This window comes from Scyliorhinus canicula, chromosome 1 (genome assembly GCF_902713615.1).
Source record: "Scyliorhinus canicula chromosome 1, sScyCan1.1, whole genome shotgun sequence".
In the NCBI taxonomy this organism is placed as follows: Eukaryota; Metazoa; Chordata; class Chondrichthyes; order Carcharhiniformes; family Scyliorhinidae; genus Scyliorhinus; species Scyliorhinus canicula.
The window spans coordinates 221,826,894-221,847,015 of NC_052146.1; the positions used below are offsets into that span (position 1 = coordinate 221,826,894).

Below are 20,122 nucleotides of genomic sequence, written 5' to 3' on the forward strand. Positions count from 1 at the left end.
ATTGCCCATTTACTGTATTACGAGCAACCTTTGATTCAAATTCACCTAGAACATAGAACAGTACAGCACAGAACAGGCCCTTCGGCCCTCAATGTTGTGCCGAGCCATGATCACCCTACTCAAACCCACGTATCCACCCTATACCCGTAACCCAACAACCCTCCCCTTAACCTTACTTTAATTAGGACACTACGGGCAATTTAGCATGGCCAATCCACCTAACCCGCACATCTTTGGACTGTGGGAGGAAACCGGAGCACCCGGAGGAAACCCACGCACACAGGGGGAGGACGTGCAGACTCCACACAGACAGTGACCCAGCCGGGAATCGAACCTGGGACCCTGGAGCTGTGAAGCATTTATGCTAACCACCATGCTACCCTGCTGCCTGATTCTTTTCAACACAAATAAATTAAACCTCCTTGCCAGTTGAATAATCTCACATTTTCCCATATCCTTTTCTGTGAAAGAAACAAAAAGAATATGCCCATGCATTGCACCTTTTATAACGAAATAAAAGTTTGGGGGGGGGGCAGCCATTCCCTGGTTCATTTCCCATGGCACTGCCTTGATCAATCAGTGTCAACGTGCCTGGTTTGTATTTGAACAAAAGCAGTTAACTGTTTCCTGATGCATTCTCTATGGCAAACCTCTACTAATCAGAATTTACTAATCAGCACCTTCTTTTCAAACAGTACAATCCTTTGAGGTTTGGTTTCTTGTGAATCCATTCTGATGATTACAAGATAAAAAGCTTCCACAGCATGTCTCTTTTTTCCACAATACTGAAGTTTTGTACTCCCAAGCAACTATTCATATACTAACAGTGGCCTAAGATTTTTAAAATTTGTCTTTGGGATGTGTGCATCACAGGCTGGGCCAGCATTTGTAGCCCATCCTTAATTGCCCTTGAATTGAGTGGCTTGTTAAGCCATTTTAGTGGGGGCAGTCAAGAGTCACAGCATCGCTGTGTGGGTTTGGAGTCACATGTAAGCCAGACCGAATACAGAGGGCAGATTTCTTCCCTGAAGGACATTCGTGAACCAGATGGGTTTTTAACCACAATTGGCAATTGTTTCATGGTCACCATTAGACTTTGTTGTAAGACTTCTTAAGACCGGCTTCTCCGCATCATCATTCTACTTTTAATTCCAGATTTTTATTGAATTCAAATTTCACCATCTGCCCTGGTGGGATTCGAGCCCAGGACCCCAGAGAATTACCCTGGGTCTCTGGATTACTAGTTCAGTGACAATACCACTACGCCACTGGCTCCCCTAATCAATGATTTGAACCAGTTTCCCCATTATCTGTGATTAGGTAATCCAGGACCTCAATGTTTTAAAAATGGCTTGTTCTTCCACTTACCAAGACTGGTGAATCTGAAACTATGGGTTAGATTTTCAGCCCCCGCCAGGGGATCAGTCTCTCAACCCAGGGAGGCCAGCAGTGGCTAAAAAGAAAATTGGACAGCGTACCAATTCCTTGGCTCCCATCCTGGCCTTGCAAGTTGGAAAGTCTCTGAATGGCCTTGCAGCTTCAAAGGTTTGCTACCTTCCTCATTGGATGGCAAGCCTGATTCCAGGCCAATTAAGGGAGCATCCCAGCAAAAGTCACAATGAGTGACTGTTTCCCCCCACTAGGTGCAGGACCCCAGAAACAGTGCAAACCTCCAATTTCCACTCCTGGAGGAAACCTTTTGCCCACAAGTGCCTCTGTCCCTCTTCTCTGAAATATGCGTGCAGTCATGAAGTAATTCAAATTTAGTCTATGCATCGTTATAAATTAATGAATCCATGATCTATTTAGATACTGATCTATACTGAAAAGAAACTTGTGCAAGAGAATGAGTGGTATGGTGGGCAGGCACATTAATCTGTTATCTTTGAAACCCAGGTTCAAATCCAGCCCACAATGACTGGATAAGCATTTGTTATGTTTTCCTGCTGTCCATACATCTTTGGTCACAAACCATCTGGACAGCTTTCAGATCTTTTACACAACCATTTTCAAATAATCTACATTTTGCTTTAGATTAATTTTATTTTTCTTTGGCTTTTATTACCAAATCAAATACAAACAAATCTGTAATGGAATATTTTGATTTCACATGAAAGAGATGCTTATTTTTTTTACCTTGTGGACACCAATGATATCAGGGAAACATCCCAGTAATCCTTTGTACTCTTGGTTGGTTTCCATCAGATAATGCAAGTCTTTTTTGGGCTGTTGAAAACACAAGTTTATATAACATTTCTACATAACAGTACTATGTCATTATTAAAAGCAGCCTTTTCACTCTGTTTTCATCATTTAAGCTGTTATTGTAATATGATAAAGACCAATGTAAAAAAGACCCACCTTGCTGAAGGCAACTTCCTTTTTCAAGCCTTATTTTTCTTCCCCGATCTTTGTGTCATGCACCATAAACGGCACAAATGCAGCCAGAAATAAGTTGTTTCCCCGAGACAGAAACTTGCTTCAAAGCAGTATTACCAATGTCTCAGCAGTGCAGTATGCATAAGAACTGCAAATTTAAATCACTATTCCACCATTCATTCCTTTCACTGCTTTTTCAGTAGGCATACCTCTAATAAGCTTCACTCCCACACTCCATACAATAAAGCATGCTTCACAAGCACTGTAACCACTGCAATGTCCCCCCCCCCCCCCCTAAATAACACACATTTTAAAAAATGATTGTTGAGTTTTAATATCACAGTATACAGCCCCGTGTTATTTTAAATGTCAGATAGCAATTTTACATTTTCAACAGAGCTAACCAAATTAAAAACATCATGGCACCTGTTCTGCAAAGAGGTTCGCAATTTCTTCATATGTCTTTCCTGCTTCGGTTAAAGGATCTGTCAAAATGGATTCACCTGAAACACAAATCAACGATTGAGAATCTTTTGGCCGATTATATTGCAAATATTATGACAGATACCTTTTATTGTGAAATTATTTCTCTACAAGACAACTCTCAGATGACATAGATAGAATGGATGTATTTGTTTAAATTTGAAAGATGCACAAGGATGATTAATGACTCCTGTGCCTGTAATTGCAGCAGGATTAAATAAATGGTGTGCAATGGTTTGCCATTTGCGTGATGTACTGTATCTTACAATAAGATTAGAGATATCCATTATTATCCAGGACCATGCTTAGCTATTCAAAATGAAATGAAATGAAAATCGCTTATTGTCACAAGTAGGCTTCAAATGAAGTTACTGTGAAAAGCCCCTAGTCGCCACATTCCGGCGCCTGTTCGGAGAGGCTGGTACGGGAATTGAACCCACACTGTTGGCCTGCCTTGGTCTGCTTTAAAAGCCAGCGATTTAGCCCAGTGTGCTAAACAGCCCCATTTTCCCCATTCAAATATTGCTTTGCTAGGATTTAAAAACATTTTCTAAATGGGATCTTTTCCCCTCAAAATCTGACCTTGCAGTTTTAAGAAACAACAGCCATACACAGTATCTATAAAGGAATTACAGTAATGTATGTATGTTAACAATATCACTTTCATGACTATATGTCAAGACTATGACAGGTCTATCTACTTCAAATATATGCTCATATGAGACAATACAAAACCAATGGTTTATGTATAACTAGGAAACTGTCAGACAAAGAGTAATCCACTACTAAATCAGAGGGATTCTGAATATCAAGGAAGTTATGGACACACGGTACGAACCAACAGCAATATCATTTAGGCCTTCACTCTGTCCTAACTCCAGTCCAGCTACATTCATACTATTTATCAGTTCAGAGAACCATCATTAGAGAACTGGGATATGTCGTATGCCAACCATTTCAGTCAAGGAATATTGTGTAAAATAGTATTAACCAAATATGGCTGCAGGGAAGGGTAGGCTGAGGATAAAATCAATGGTTTTCCAACCATCTTAGAAAGCTGCACAGAATGATGTTAGTAGTAATTCAATCATTTTAAAAATGGGTAATTTTACTTCATAGCAGATTAACATTATTTTCATTTGGATCTCTAACAGACTGCAGCTAGAAAATGTGCACCTTGAAACATTAATAAGACATTACCTTCATAACCACTGGTTGTAAAAACCTGCGAAAGGTTTTGCAAAGCTTTTCCTATCTTCTGATACTCCTTAGGCAGTGCTTTAAGAGAACATAGGACACAATCAGCACAGACCACCTTCATTCCTGCATCTTTAAATTAGTCAATACCAGTTGCACACAAGTGTCTCCAGTCCTTCAGGAACATAGGAACAGAAGTAGGTTATTCAGCTCCTTCAACCATTCGGTTAGATCATAGCGGATCTGTATCTTAACTTCATCTACTCGCCTAACTCTGAATATCTTTGCCCAACAAAAATCAATCAAACTCAGTTTTGAACTTTTCAATTGATCCAGCCTCAAAGGTCTTTTGGGGAAATGTGTTCCAGACTCCACCATCCTTCATGTGAAGAAGTACTTTCTAACTTCACCCCTGAACAGTCTAATTCAAAGGTTATGGCACCTTGGTCTGGATTTCTCCAACAGAGGAAATAGTTTCTCCTTTGATCATCATAAATACCTCAATTAGATTAGCCCTTAATCTCTAGGGAATACAAACCTGGTATATGCAACCTCGCCTCACAATTTAAACCATTTCATATTATTCTGGTGAATCTGTAATGTATCCCCTCCAAGACCAAGTTATCAGTCATGTGGTGCATTGACCAACGGAATACAATACTCCAGGATGGGATCCAGCTAGGCCTCCAAACATTCCATAGAATCCATAGAATCCCTACAGTGCAGAAGGCAGCCATTTGGCCCATCAAGTCTGCACCGCCCCAGGGAAAGAGCACCCTACCTAGGCCAACACCTCTACCCTATTCCCATAAACCAACCAAAACATTTGGACACTAAAGGGCAATTTTATAATAGTCAATCCACCTAACCTGCACATCTTTGGACTGTGGGAGAAAACCGGAGTACCCAGAGGACACCCTCGCAAACACGGGGAGAAAGTGCAAACTCCACACAGTCACCCGAGGCCGGAACTGAACCCGGGTCCCTAGCGCTCTGAGGCAGTAGTGCTGGCCACTGGGCCACCGTGGCACCCTTCATAGACTTATTTGAAGTGTAGTTACTGTTCTACTGCAGGATTATTACAATCCCAGACCAGACCCCAACAGTGGCTTGGATACTGGCAGAAACCCCAATATTTAATTTTGTCAGACTGTGACTGTGAGGAAAGGATACTTCGCCTCAGGAGTGATTTCACGAAAAATAGGGATATGGCATATTGAAACAAACTTTGTTACTAACACGGTATTAAAATATCTTCAACATCACACAAGAAAAGCTTAGTTACCCCTTAAAGAATACTGATCAATAGTGACACAATAACCCTTAACTGCTATGTTTATTCCCACTCAAAACAACAAAAACATCTCAGATCTCAATCCACTGTTAAATAGCTAGCAGACCCAGGTGCGCTTGCTTAAGAGATGTCCTCTGGAGAATGTTTTAGACCTGAATCCTGTCAGAACAATGCAAGATCTCTAGTTTAAGCCATCAGAAACTGTCTTCATAGTTTGATTTCCAGAACTAACTGCAAACTCCTCCGTAACATAATCTCCATTTTTCTGTCTTGAATCTATCCACTAGCATTTAGTGATTTATGTATTTGGACCCCACAATCTTTCCACTCAAACGATGTTTTTAGCTCTTTTAACGGTTAGAAAATTTTGATCCATCTTTCCTAAATAGATTCAAATACTGTAGGATGTACTTGGGTCAGATATACAAACATAAAAACTTATAACCTTAAATAAATTGTATATCAATGACTGTATATCAATCAACAATCATAGAATAGCTGCGATAGAATATGAAACAGATAGTTTTAGTGCATTACCCAGATTACATCTATCTAACTTTGGTCCTGGTCTTTATTTATTACAAAGAGGAAGTGAGATTTGTTAAAATGCATTTGATCCAAGGTACAGAAGAAACAATTTATATCACAAGTTAGCATAGAAAACTACACCTAGCAATATTTTCACAATTTATTTAACTTCAAAAATTATGAGCAAACCGGATCCATTATTTAATGTTTTTTCTAAAATTAAAAATAACAGGTTGGCTTAAGGACGCACCCACATATCGTAAATCTCTGATTCTGACACTTTCCATTGCGCTACAGAAAATGATGAGCCAAAAGGGGGATGACAGTTGAGACTAATCTCTACAGCATCTACTCACGATGACAAAAATTGGCAGAAAATGGCACTATGCTCATATTCTCCCAAGGATTCAATTCCCAACCTTATTTTATATAGCTGTAGAGTAGAAGTCCCAGCCGAGTAGTATCCCATCCAAAGCCTCGTTCACCTTCCAGTAGCTGGTTTTGCAGCAGAGGATGGCAAAAGAACAAATGAACAACAAGAAGCAAAATTGGAAACAGATAAAGGTGAAGATAAATGAATGCAAAGAGAGATAAAACAGAATTAAAACATAATTATAAAAATGAAACAGACATACATCGGTATATAGGTCACAACACTGCACTCTATATGTAGTGTCTGTACTTTCGTTGTCACGAGGGCCAAGGGTGGCGATAATGCAAAGAACAGAAGATGGGGAGATCAAAAGCGATGGTGGCAAGTGGCAGCGGAGAACAGGATAGCAACAGTGGGGGCAATGGTCAGAAGGAGGGGGAAGAGGAGGGGGGGAAGAGAGGGTGGGTGGTGAGGGAAAAGGGTAGTGGTAAGGATGAGATGGGGGCGGAGAAAATAGAGGGTGGATGAGGGTGATGCTGGGAGGAGGTATGGCCGGGAATCAGGTAGGCGCAATGAAGGTGGTAGGGGCAGACGGCTGTGGGGAGGGACAGCCGGAGGCGGGGCACCGAGAAACAGCCGGTTTATCCATGCTCCGTGAATGGTTCATTCAACTCCAGTTTGTTTGATTACAATCACAACACTAACCTTATTACAACCTTTGTCTAATTATGGATAAAAGACTGAACTCAAGAGGTGAGTTGAGAGTGAATGTGCTTCAAGGTAAAACTTGATCGAGCGTGGCATCAAGGACTCTAGCAAAACTCAAATCAATGGGAACGGAGTTAACTCACCACTGGCCGGAGTCATACCTCACATAGAAGAAAATAGTTGCGATTGCTGGAAGCCCAGCCCCAGGAGGTTGGTGTCCTTCAGCTGCGGCAATGACCTCCCTTGCATCACAAGGCCAGGGGCGCGATTCTCCGATGCTGCGCCGCATCGGGAAAGCCGCCGTGAACTCGGCCGAGTTTCACGACGGCGTCGGAGGCCGCTCCTCGACCCCTATTCTCTTCCCCCCCCGGGGCTAGGAGCGACGTTGCGTGAATCTTGGCCGCCGGGCCTTGACGTTTGAGTCAAAGCGGCGCGCCGAGAATGACACGCCGGTGGCGCCTAAGTGACGTCAGCCGTGCATGCGCGGTTGCCGTCTTCCCCTCTGCTGCCCCCGCAAGACATGGCGGCTTTATCTTGCGGGGCGGCGGAGGGGAAAGAGTGCGTCCCTTAGAGATGCCGGCCCGGGACTTCCGGTGGCGGCGATGTCCGAGTGAGCCGCACATTCGGTGGGCTCTCACTCCGGCCGGCTGGAACAGCTGTTTCCCCGCAATAGCGGGACTACGGAGGCGGCAGAAAGGCTGCCTGGAACAGAGGAGGAGAGCGGGCTGCAGATGATGTAAGTGTGGGAGGCCAGCAGGTGAGGAAGAAGGAGAGAGAGAGAGAAGGAGGAAGCTGACCTGCAGGGTAAGATGGCGGACCCACGGACCTTCCTTCCTCCAGGACAAAGGGAAAAAGAAAAAGTTTGGAGTTGCTGAGGAGGGACAGCTTGGACCCACTTCAGATGCCCAGGAGGTAAAATTGAAGGAGCTGGGCGAAGTAAAGCGGCAGCGGAGGCGCTGAGGAGCGGGCTGCGGCATATGGAACAGCGGGATTCCAGAAGGCAGAAGAAGAAGGAGAAAAAGGGACAGAGACAAGGACCGGAAGAAAATTACCTGGGACCTAAGATGGCGGACACACGGAACCCGGACTCAGCAATCCAGCTGGCGCTGGATAACATGCTCCAGGTAATGAAGTCCAGTTTTGAAGCGCTGAAGCGGGACAGCTTGGACCCAATCCAGAAAGCGGTGGATCAGCTGAACCAGAGGCTGGACGCCCAGGATGTTAAAGTTAAGGAGCTGGGAGAGGCGGTGGAGGAGCAGGCGGATGCGCAAACGGTTGCAGCGCTAGAAGTGGACGGCCTGAAAGAGCGGCAGAGAAGACTGCTGGACAGAGTGGAGGAGCTGGAGAATAGAGTCCGCAGGAACAATCTGAGGATGGTCGGCCTCCCGGAGGGGGCGGAGGGAGCTGATGCTGCAGCGTTTGTAGCAGACCTGCTGAAGCAGCTGATGGGGGCCGAAGCCTTTCCGCGACCGCTGGAGCTGGAGGGGGCACACAGGGTGCAGGCAAGGCAGGGGCGGCTGGGCGGACCCCCCCGCCCGATGGTGATTAGGCTCCACAGGTTCGTGGACAAGGAGCGGGTGCTGCAGTGGGCAAAGAGCGCCAGGAGCAGCACGTGGAATAACAGTGTGCTCCGCATCTATCAGGACCTAAGCCAGGAGGTGGCTCGGCGGCGAGCAGCCTTTAAGAATGTCAAGGAGGTGCTGTTCAAGAAGCACGTGAAGTTTGGTCTGCTGTTCCCAGCTCGGCTATGGGTCACGCACCAGGGTCAACACAACTACTTTTCCGAGCCCGAAGAAGCGATGGATTTTGTGAGGGACCTGGGGCTGGTCCCGAAAGGAGGCCCCAAGGACGCGAGTTAGGGCCCGAGGATTTCTGTGGGGAGGAACGCCGAATGTGCCTGGACTGCTGCTCAACGGTTTGCTGGGCCAATGGGGCCAAGTGGAACATTTGAGACTCTTTCCTTTGTTCATGGACATTTATGTGCTTTTTCTCTTTTTTCTATGTTTTTTCCCTTTTTTTTTTTTCTGTTTGGGCTTTTTGTGCAGCTCGCGGAAGACACTGGAGCCGGCTTGCCCCAGTGGGTGGGGAGGAGGGCGGGGAAACAAGGGGAATGGGACAGGAAGGCGCCGGAGTGTTGAGTCACCGGGCTAGCAGATTGGCTAGTCAAGGAAGTCAGATGGGGGGGAAAGCTATAGCCAGTAGATGGCAGGGGTGGGGGTATCGGGAGATGGGGTTAGGGGAGGGGGGGGTTGTTCTGCTGACGGGAGAGGGACTTGAAATAGGCACTGGAAAGGAGGTCGAGGGTGGAGGCAGCTATAGGGCGGGCCAGGAAGGGCGCGACGCACGGGTCAGGGGCCGGCCCGAGAAAGGCTATGGCTGACCGGCGGGGTGGGGGGGGTGGGATGTGCCCCCCGACCAGGCTGATCACCTGGAACGTCAAGGGACTGAATGGGCCGGTTAAGAGGGCGCGGGTGTTCGCGCACTTGCAGGCCCTGAGGGCGGACGTAATTATGTTGCAGGAGACACATCTGAAAGTGTCAGACCAGACCAGGCTAAGGAAGGGCTGGATTAGCCAGGTCTTCCACTCGGACTTGGACTCGAAGTCCAGAGGGGTGGCAATCATGATCAACAAGCGTGTGCAATTTGAGGCAGAGGGCATATCCGCAGACAGGGGGGGCAGATACCTGATGGTACGGGGCAGGCTGGAGGGGAGAAGAGTGGTGCTGGTGAATATATATGCCCCGAACTGGGATGACGTGGACTTCATTAAAAGAGTGCTGGGGAAGATCCCGGACTTGGATTCTCGCAGGCTAATAATGGGAGGGGACTTTAACATGGTCCTTGACCCGACTTTGGATCGGTCGTGTCCCAGAACGGGTAGACTCTCAGCAATGGCAAGGGAGCTGAAAGGGTTTATGGAGCAAATGGGGGCAGTGGACCCCTGGAGGGAGGGACAGCCAACAGGAAGGGGCTACTCGTTTTACTCGCACGTCCACAAAGTATATTCCAGGATAGATTTCTTTGTGCTAAGCAGGGACTGTAGGGGGGAGGTAAAGAACACGGAATACTCAGCAATCACCATTTCAGACCATGCCCCGCATTGGGTGGACCTGCAGTTAGGGGGAGCGAGTTATCAACGCCCGCAATGGAGGCTAGATGTGGGATTGCTGTCGGAGGAGGGGATCTGCGAGAGGCTTCGGAAATGTATAAAAAATTACCTGCAGGTGAATGACACTGGGGAGGTCTCAGCGGCGACCGTGTGGGAGGCGCTAAAGGCAGTAGTGCGGGGGGAGCTGATTTCAATTGGGGCCCATAGAGCCAAGGCAGACCGGGCAGAGATGGATAGATTGGTCAGGGAAATGGGCCGGATAGATGAAGAGCACGCGGAGTCCCCGGGGGAGGTTTTACTCAGGGAGAGGCAGAGGCTACAGGCGGAACTGGGGGCACTATCCACGAGCAGGGCCGTGGAACAGCTTAGGAAGGCGAGGGGAGTGGTGTACGAGTATGGGGAAAAGGCTAGCAGACTGTTAGCGCAGCAACTTAGGAGGAGGGAGGCGGCCAGGGAAATAGGTAGAGTGAGGGACGAGGGGGGGCACAAAGTGGAGGATCCGGCAGAATTGAATAGGGTATTCCGGGACTTCTATCGTAAGCTGTATACTTCGGAGCCGCCAGAAGAACCGGAGGGGATGAAAAGGTTTCTGGATGGGTTAACATTCCCAACAGTTGGGGGGGGGGGGGGGCGAGTGGAAGAGCTGGGGGCCCCGATTAGAGTAGAGGAGGTATTGGGGGGCCTAAAGGCCATGCAGTCGGGGAAGTCCCCGGGGCCGGATGGATACCCAGTAGAGTTTTATAGGAAGTTCTCGGAGCTGGTGGGCCCGGTCTTGGCGAGGGTTTTCAATGAGGCAAGGGACAGAGGGACCCTGCCGCCGACGATGTCTCAAGCCACCATATCTCTGATATTAAAGCGGGGTAAAGACCCGGAGGTGTGCGGGTCCTACAGGCCAATCTCCCTGATTAATGTAGATGCCAAGCTCCTGGCAAAGGTACTGGCGGGTAGAATGGAGGACTGTGTACCGGAGGTGATTGGGGAGGATCAAACGGGGTTCGTGAAAGGTAGGCAGCTGGCGGCCAATCTGAGGAGATTGCTCAATGTGATAATGATGCCCCCGGCGGGTAGAGAGGTGGAGGTAGTGGTGGCTATGGACGCCGAGAAGGCCTTTGACCGGGTGGAGTGGGAATATCTATGGGAGGTGCTCGGACGGTTTGGGTTCGGGGAGGGATTGGTGGATTGGATCAAATTATTATATCAGGCCCCGAGGGCCAGCGTCAGGACCAACAGAGAAGTGTCGGAGTACTTTAGGTTGTACCGAGGGACCAGGCAGGGCTGCCCGCTCTCCCCGCTGCTGTTTGCGCTGGCCATAGAGCCGCTGGCGATTGCGCTGAGAGCCGCAGAGGGTTGGAAGGGGATGGTGAGGGGCGGGGTTGAACATAGGGTTTCTCTTTATGCAGACGACCTGCTCCTGTACGTGTCGGACCCAGTGGCCGGGATGGGAACTATACTGGGAATGCTGAGGGAGTTCGGCCAGTTCTCAGGATACAAATTAAATACGGTCAAGAGTGAAATGTTTGTGGTACAGGCAAGGGGCCAGGAGAACAGATTGAGAGGGCTACCGTTTAGGTTAGTTGAGGAAAATTTCCGGTATTTGGGAATCCAGGTGGCACGAGACTGGGGCAGGCTGCATAAGTTAAATTTGGCCAGGGTGGTGGAGCAAATGAAGGGAGAGTTTCGGAGATGGGATGCACTCCCGCTGTCGCTGGCAGGGAGAGTGCAGACTGTAAAGATGACAATCCTCCCTCGATTTTTGTTTATTTTTCAGTGCCTCCCGATCTTTATCCCACAGTCCTTCTGCAAAAGAGTTAACGGGCTGATCATGAGCTTTGTCTGGGCGGGAAAGTCTCCGCGGGTGAAGAAGGCAATGTTGGAGAGGAACCGTAGCGAGGGGGGGCTGGCGTTGCCGAGTCTGGTCAATTATTACTGGGCGGCCAACATCGCTATGATAAGGAAGTGGATGGTGGGTACGGGGTCTATTTGGGAGCGGGTGGAGGCGGCTTCGTGCAGGGGCTCCAGTTTGGAAGCCCTGGTCACGGCTCCTCTACCGCTGCCGCCGGCCAAGTACACCACCAGCCCGGTAGTGGTGGCGACCCTGCGGATATGGGGCCAGTGGAGGAGGCATGTGGGGGAGATGGGGGCGTCTGTCTGGGCGCCAATCTGCGACAACCATCGGTTTGCCCCCGGCAGTATGGATGGGGGGTTCAGAGTATGGCGGCGAGCAGGGGCGGGAAGGGTGGGTGATATGTTCCTGGAAGGGAGCTTCGCGAGTTTGAGGAGCTTGGAGGAGAAATTTGGGTTGGTAAGGGGAAATGATTTTAGATACCTACAGCTGCGGGACTTTGTTCGTAGACAGGTCCCATCTTTCCCGCGCCTCCCGCCAATGGGGATCCTAGACAGAATAGTCTCTGGGAGGGACGAAGGGGAGGGTAGAGTCTCGGGTATTTATAAGGTGCTCATGAGGGAGGAAGGGTCCCAGACAGAGGAACTGAAACTTAAATGGGAGGAGGAGCTAGGCGGGGAAATGGAGGAAGGGCTGTGGGCAGAGGCCCTGAGTAGGGTAAACTCGACCGCGACATGTGCAAGGCTCGGGCTGATCCAATTTGAGGTCGTTCACCGGGCCCATATGACGGTGGCTCGGATGGGCAAATTTTTCGGGATAGAGGACAAATGCGCTAAGTGCGCGGGAGGACCAGCGAACCATGTGCACATGTTTTGGGCATGCCCCGAGCTGAGGGGGTACTGGGAGGGATTTGCGGGGGTCATGTCCCAGGTGCTAAAAACAAGGGTGGTGATGAGTCCAGGGGTGGCAATTTTTGGGGTTTCGGAAGACCCGGGCGTCCAGGGGGAGAAAGCGGCCGATGTGCTGGCCTTTGCTTCCCTGATAGCCCGGCGACGAATATTATTGGCGTGGAGGGACTCAAAGCCCCCGAAGACTGAGTGGTGGCTTGCGGACATGTCAAGTTTCCTGGGGATGGAAAAAATTAAGTTCGCCTTGAGGGGATCTGTGCAGGGGTTCACCCGGAGGTGGCAACCATTTATTGACTTCTTTGCGGGAGAGTGAGCGTCAGCAGGGGGGTGGGGGGAGGGGGGGGGGGGGGGTAGAGTAGAGTAGGAGGGAAAATATGGCGGGTAGTACGGGTGGGAGGGGAGCGGGCTTGTGCAATACGGTACGATGGAAGTATTGAAAGTACGTGGATGTTTGCACATTTTTGCCTTTTTTTGCTTCCTTTCTGATGATGTCTGTAACTGTTTATAAAGCCAAAAACTACCTCAATAAAATTGTTTATTAAAAAAAAAGAGATGCCGGCCCGACGATCGTTGGGCACCGATCGCCGGCCAGTCCCCTCCCGAGCACGGCCGTGGTGCTCGATCCCCTCTCCGCCCCCCCACAGGCCCCAAATTCACCTTTTGCGCAATGTTCACGCCGGCAGCGACCAGGTGTGGTTGGCTGCTGGGAACGGCAGGCCGCTCGGCCCATCTGGTTCGCCTGCGATTCTCCGAGCGGCGTGTCGCAAAACACAACACTCCATTTTGGGGGGGGGGGGGGGGGGGGAGAATCGCGGGGGATGTCAGGGCGGCGTGTCGTGATTCGCCCGGCCCTCCCGCGATTCTCCCACCCGGCGTGGGGAGTGGAGAATCGCGCCCCAGGAGTGGGGGTGTTTGCTCATGATTGCAAAATATTCAACAACTCCTCAGATACCGAAGCTGTCCCTGTCCAATTAGAGGAAGACCTGAACAACATTCAGGCTGAAAAGTGGCAATTAACATTTTTGCCTCACGAGTGCCAGGCAATGTCCAACTTCAACAAGAGAGAATCTAACCATCTCCCCTGGAGCTGAAGCTCCCAATATCAATATCCTACTGGGTTGCCATTGCGTAGAAACTGAACTGGATTAGATTAGAAATTCTGCAGCGAGTAACTTACCCCTGACTCCCCAAAGCTTGGCCACCATCGAAAAACCATGAGTCGTGTAATGGAATTTGCTCTACACTCCTGGAAATGTGGCTCAACCCCGCCAAGGACAAAGTAACCCACTTGATGTGCACCCCAACCAACCACTTAAACATTCACTCCCTTCATCACTGATGCAGTGGCAGCAGTATATCCAATATGTACTGGGCAGGCTTCTTCAATTGCACCTCTAAACATATGATCTCCAGCATCTCGAAGGACTAAGGGCAGCAGATGCATTGGAACACCATTGCTTGAAAGTTCCCATTCAAGTCGCATGCCAATCTGACTTGGGATTATAATTGCCGTTCCATCACTCTCGCTGGGTCAAAATTCCGGAACTCCGTTCCTGACAGCACTCAACTCGATAATCCTCAACTCCACTTTCCGGCCTTATCCCCATCACCCTTGATTCCCTTACTGATTAAAAATCAGTCTATCTCAGCCTTGAACATATTTAACGACCTAGCCTCTATGGCCCTCTGCAGTAAAGAATTCCACAGTAGCCTCAGAGAAGACATTCCTGTTTTAAGTGGGCGAACCCTTACTCTGAGATTATGCCCTCTGGTCCTGTACTCTCCCACAAGGGGAAACAACATCTCAGCATCTACCCTGTCAAGTCCCCCGAAAGTCGGCCACCACTTTACTAAGTTGGAGCAAGATTCCACTATACTTAAAACAGGCTTGCTGAATGGTTAGTCAATGCACTAAGCATTTCAATGACCACACCCCATGAGCTTTCTTCTGCACACCTCATGAGGACTCTGCAGCAGAATGTGCACACAGCCTCACTGTTCATGTAGCATGCCCCCGGGCTATCTTTTCCCACAGTCTGGCTCCAAGCATTCATGCCCAGTGGCTCACCACGTGCAGATCCTGCTGTTATGCCATCCTCTGAAGTACCTGTAGTACCAGTGTCAGAACTGTTGGCTGCAAGTGCGGGTTTGTGTTTGTTTTGTCTCCTTCTCATATTGGTCTGACTGCTCCCAAAAACTACCACCTGGGCAGGTTCTCGGGGAACTGAATGTAGAAAGGTACATTGGTAGGGTTGTCGTGATTGGAAGGATTGGGGGAGGGGGGTGTTGAGTAAGAGGCGCATGCTGACACCGTAGGCAGCTTGGATATCAGAAGGGTTTGGGAGGTGTGAGATGGTAGATTAGGGTGGAACATAGAATAATCTTCTATGGTCTCTGCCCCAGCGGTGGCCACAACCTCATTGACAGTCACTCCAATGATGACAATCACTACCTCCATCATGGGGCTGAGGACATACAGCTGTGCTGTCCCATGTCGCTTAGTTTTTGCCGCCTCTAATTGTATGTCATCTTGACCTGCAAGAGAGACTGAAATATGTCAGTCAGTACACTGCAATCTGTTTGGATGATGTGTCTTTCTCAATTGAATAGCAAGTAGCATGTGTAAGATCTGACGCGTCCTAAGTGTTTAAGGGCCAAAGGCATCAATGGATATTAGTTGGGCTTTGTAGAGAAAATCTGTCGGTGAGTAATGGAGGTGTGGGTGCATTTAATAAATGTGCAAGGAAACTTGCTCAAACACTGCCAGGCCATTGGCCTCACTATCCTGCTGTATGAATAGAATCCCCGAAAGATGCCACATCAAAACTCTGGAATGCTTCCACCAAAGACGAAGAACAAAGAAAAGTACAGCACAGGAACAGGCCCTCCATGCCCGTACCAACCATGCTGCCCGACTAAACTACAATCTTCTACACTTCCTGGGTCCGTATCCTTCTATTCCCATCCTATTCATGTATTTGTCAAGATGCCCCTTAAATGTTACTATCGTCCCTGCTCCCATCACCTCCTCCGGCAGCGAGTTCCATGCACCCACTATCCTCTGTGTAAAAAAAACTTGCCTCGTACATCTACTCGAAACCTTGCCCCTCGCACCTTAAATCTATGCCCCCCAGTAACTGACCCCTCTACCCTGGGGAAAAGCCTCTGACTATCCACTCTGTCTATGCCCCTCAAAATTTTGTAGACCTCTATCAGGTCGCCCCTCAACCTCTGTCGTTCCAGTGAGAACAAACCTAGTTTATTCAACAGCTCATCATAGCCAATGCCCTCCATACCAGGCAACATCCTGGTAAATCTCTTCTGCACCCTCTCTAAAGCCTCCACATCCTTCTGGTAGTGTGGCGACCAGAATTGAACACTATACTCCGTGGCCTAACTAAGTTTCTATACAGCTGCAACATGACTTGCCAATTCTTATACTCAATGCCCCAGCCAATGAAGGCAAGCATGCCGTATGCCTTCTCGACTACCTTCTCCACCTGTGTTGCCCCTTTCAGTGACCTGTGGACCTGTACACCTAGATCTCTCTGACTTTCAATACTCTTGAGAGTTCTACCATTCACGGTATATTCCCTACCTGCATTAGACCTTCCAAAATGCATTACCTCACATTTGTCCGGATTAAACTCCATCTGCCATCTCTCCGCCCGAGTCTCCAAACGATCTAAATCTTGCTGTATCCTCTGACAGTCCTCATTGCTATCCGCAATTCCACCAACCTTTGTGTCTTCTGCAAACTTACTAATCAGACCAGTTACATTTTCTTCCAAATCATTTACATATACTAGGAACAGCAAAGGTCCCAGCACTGATTCCTGTGGAACACCACGAGTCACAGCCCTCCAATTAGAAAAGCACCCTTCCATTGCTACTCTCCGCCTTCTGTGACCTAGCCAGTTCTGTATCCACCTTGCCAGCTCACCCCTGATCCCGTGTGACTTCACCTTTTGTACCAGTCTACCATGAGGGACCTTGTCAAAGGCCTTACTGAAGTCCATATAAGACAACATCCACTGTCCTACCTGCATCAATCATCTTTGTGACCTCTTCGAAAAACTCTATCAAGTTAGTGAGACACAACCTCCCCTTCACAAAACCATGCTGCCTCTCATTAATACGTCCATTTGCTTCCAAATGGGAGTAGATCCTGTCTCGAAGAATTCTCTCCAGTAATTTCCCTACCACTGACGCAAGGCTCACCGGCCTGTAGTTCCCTGGATTATCCTTGCTACCCTTCTTAAACAAAGGAACAACATTGGCTATTCTCCAGTCCTCCAGGACATCACCTGAAGACAGTGAGGATCCAAAGATTTCTGTCAAGGCCTCAGCAATTTCCTCTCTAGCCTCCTTCAGTATTCTGGGGTCGATCCCATCAGGCCCTGGGGACTTATCTACCTTAATATTTTTCAAGACGCCCAACACCTTGTCTTTTTGGATCTCAATGTGACCCAGGCTATCTACACACTCTTCTCCAGACTCAACATCCACCAATTCCTTCTCTTTGGTGAATACTGATGCAAAGTATTCATTTAGTACCTCGCCCATTTCCTCTGGCTCCACACATAGATTCCCTTGCCTATCCTTCAGTGGGCCAACCATTCCCCTGGCTACCCTCTTTCTTTTTATGTACGTGTACAAAGCCTTGGGATTTTCCTTAACCCTATTTGCCAATGACTTTTCGTGACCCCTTCTAGCCCTCCTGACTCCTTGCTTAAGTTCTGTCCTACTTTCCTTATATTCCACACAGGTTTCGTCTGTTCCCAGCCTTGACAAATGCCTCCTTTTTGTTTTTGACGAGGTCTACAGTCTCTCGTTATCCAAGGTTCCCGAAATTTGCCTAATTTATCCTTCTTCCTGACAGGAACATGCCGGTCCTGAATTCCTTTCAATTGACACTTGAAAGCCTCCCACATGTCAGATGTTGATTTACCCTCAAACATCCACCCCCAATCTAGGTTCTACAGTTCCCGCCTAATATTGTTATAATTAGCCTTCCCCCAATTTAGCACATTCACCCTAGGACCACTCTTATCCTTGTCCACCAGCACTTTAAAACTTACTGAATTGTGGTCACTGTTCCCGAAATGCTCCCCTACTAAAACTTCTACCACCTGGCCAGGCTCATTCCCCAATACCAGGTCCAGTACAGCCCCTTCCCTAGTTGGACTGTCTACATGTTGTTTTAAGAAGCCCACCTGGATGCTCCTTACAAACTCTGCCCGGTCTAAGCCCCGTGCATTAAGTGAGTCCCAGTCAATATTGGGGAAGTTGAGGTCTCCCATCACAACAACCCTGTTGTTTTTACTCTTTTCCAAAATCTGTCTGCCTATCTGCTCCTTTATTTCCCGCTGGCTGTTGGGAGGCCTGTAGTAAACCCCCAACATTGTGACTGCACCCTTCTTATTCCTGATCTCTACCCATATAGCCGCACTGTCCTCTTAGGTGTCCTCCCGTAGTACAGCTGTGATATTCTCCCTAACCAGTAGCGCAACTCCTCCACCCCTTTTACATCCCCCTCTATCCCACCTGAAGCATCTAAATCCTAGAACGTTTAGCTGCCAATCCTGTCCTTCCCTCAACCAGGTCTCTGTAATGGCAACAACATCATAGTTCCAAGTACTAATCCAAGCTCTAAGTTCATCTGCCTTACCCGTAATACTTCTTGCATTAAAACATATGCACTTCAGGCCACCAGTCCTGCTGTATTCAGCAACGTCTCCCTGTCTGCTCTTCCTCAGAGCCATACTGGCCCTATTCCCTAGTTCTCCCTCAATGCTTTCACCTTCTGACCTATTGCTCCGGTGCCCACTCCCCCTGCCATACTAGTTTAAATCCTCCCGTGTGACACTAGCAAACCTCGCGGCCAGGATATTTATGCCTCTCCAGTTTAGATGCAACCCGTCCTTCTTTTGCAGGTCACACCTGCCCCGGAAGAGCTCCCAGTGCTCCAGATAACGGAAACCCTCCCTCCTAAACCAGCTGTTTAGCCACGTGTTTAGCTGCTCTATCTTCCTATTTCTAGCCTCACTGGCACGTGGCACAGGCAGTTAACAGTAACTTTTTTTTTAAACTGAGATTACAACCCTAGAGGTCCTGTCTTTTAACTTTCTGCCTAGCTCCCTGAACTCCTGCTGCAGGACCTCATGCCCCTTCCTGCCTATGTCATTAGTACCAATATGTACAACGGCTGGATCACTGTCTGTGCGGAGTCTGCACGTCCTCCCCGTGTGTGCGTGGGTTTCCTCCGGGTGCTCCGGTTTCCTCCCACAGTCCAAAGATGTGCGGGTTAGGTGGATTGGCCATGCTAACTTGCCCGTAGTGTAAAAAGTAAGGTTAGGGGGGGAGGGGGGTTGGGTTACGGGTATAGGGTATACGGGTATAGGGTGGATACATGGGTTTGAGTAGGGCTACCCGTTCGGAGACATCCTGGACCTTGGCACCAGGGAGGCAACATACCATCCTGGAGTCTCTTTCATGTCCACAGAAGCACCTATTTGTGCCCCTGATTATAGATTCCCCTATGACTATTGCTCTTTTGGGCTTTGATCCTCCCTTCTGAGCATCAGAGCCAGCCGTGGTGCCACTGCTCTGGCTGCTGCTGTTTTCCCCTGATAGGCTACCCCCTCCCACAGTACCCAAAGGGGTATACCTGTTCGAAGGGGGGGACAAACACAGGGGATTCCTGCACTGACTGCCTGCCCTTTCTGGTGGTCACCCATTTCTCTGCCTGAACCTTGGATGTGACCACATTTATATAACTGCTTTCTATGTCGCTTTCCGCCACCTGCATGCTCCGAAGTGCATCCAACTGCTGCTCCAACCGAACCATGCGGTCTGTGAGGAGCTCCAGTTGGGTGCACTTTCTGCAGATAAAGCCATCTGGGACGCTGGAAGCCTCCCAGACCTACCACATCTCAGTCAGAGCACTGCACCCTTGTAATTGACATTGCGTCAATTAATTAGTAAATTAAAGTTAAAAGTTAAAAAAAAGTTACTGTTAACTATGTTTCCTGGCACTAGATTTCTACTATAAATGCGAAAGCTAAATACAGTGCACTCTGATCTCTGGCTTAGATACCCCTCTAAATTATAATTAAGTAATAAGTAATTATGTTTAATTAGTTTAACAATGCTTATTTTTTTAAATTTAGTGTAGCTTCCCAACCAGCCAATCAGGTCACAGTTTTACTGTGATGTCACTTCAGTCCCCCCCCCCCCCAACTCAATTTGAAAAGGTAATAAAAATAAATAAAAATCATTCACATTCCCAGGTTCGCAG

At 48.5% G+C, this 20,122-nt stretch overlaps 1 protein-coding gene across 4 annotated transcripts in view; it reads right to left on the reverse strand.

Moving 5' to 3' along the window:
* snx9b (sorting nexin 9b) overlaps nucleotides 1-20,122 on the reverse strand; it is a 179,085-nt gene that overhangs the window by 14,739 nt on the left and 144,224 nt on the right. For all 4 annotated transcript variants that reach the window (XM_038808277.1, XM_038808302.1, XM_038808283.1 and 1 more), the window contains 3 exons: nucleotides 4,063-4,140; nucleotides 2,806-2,882; nucleotides 2,137-2,226 (listed from right to left, as the gene is read on the reverse strand). In XM_038808277.1, coding sequence (XP_038664205.1) covers nucleotides 2,137-2,226; nucleotides 2,806-2,882; nucleotides 4,063-4,140 — 245 coding nt within the window. The remainder of the gene's footprint in view (nucleotides 1-2,136; nucleotides 2,227-2,805; nucleotides 2,883-4,062; nucleotides 4,141-20,122) is intronic.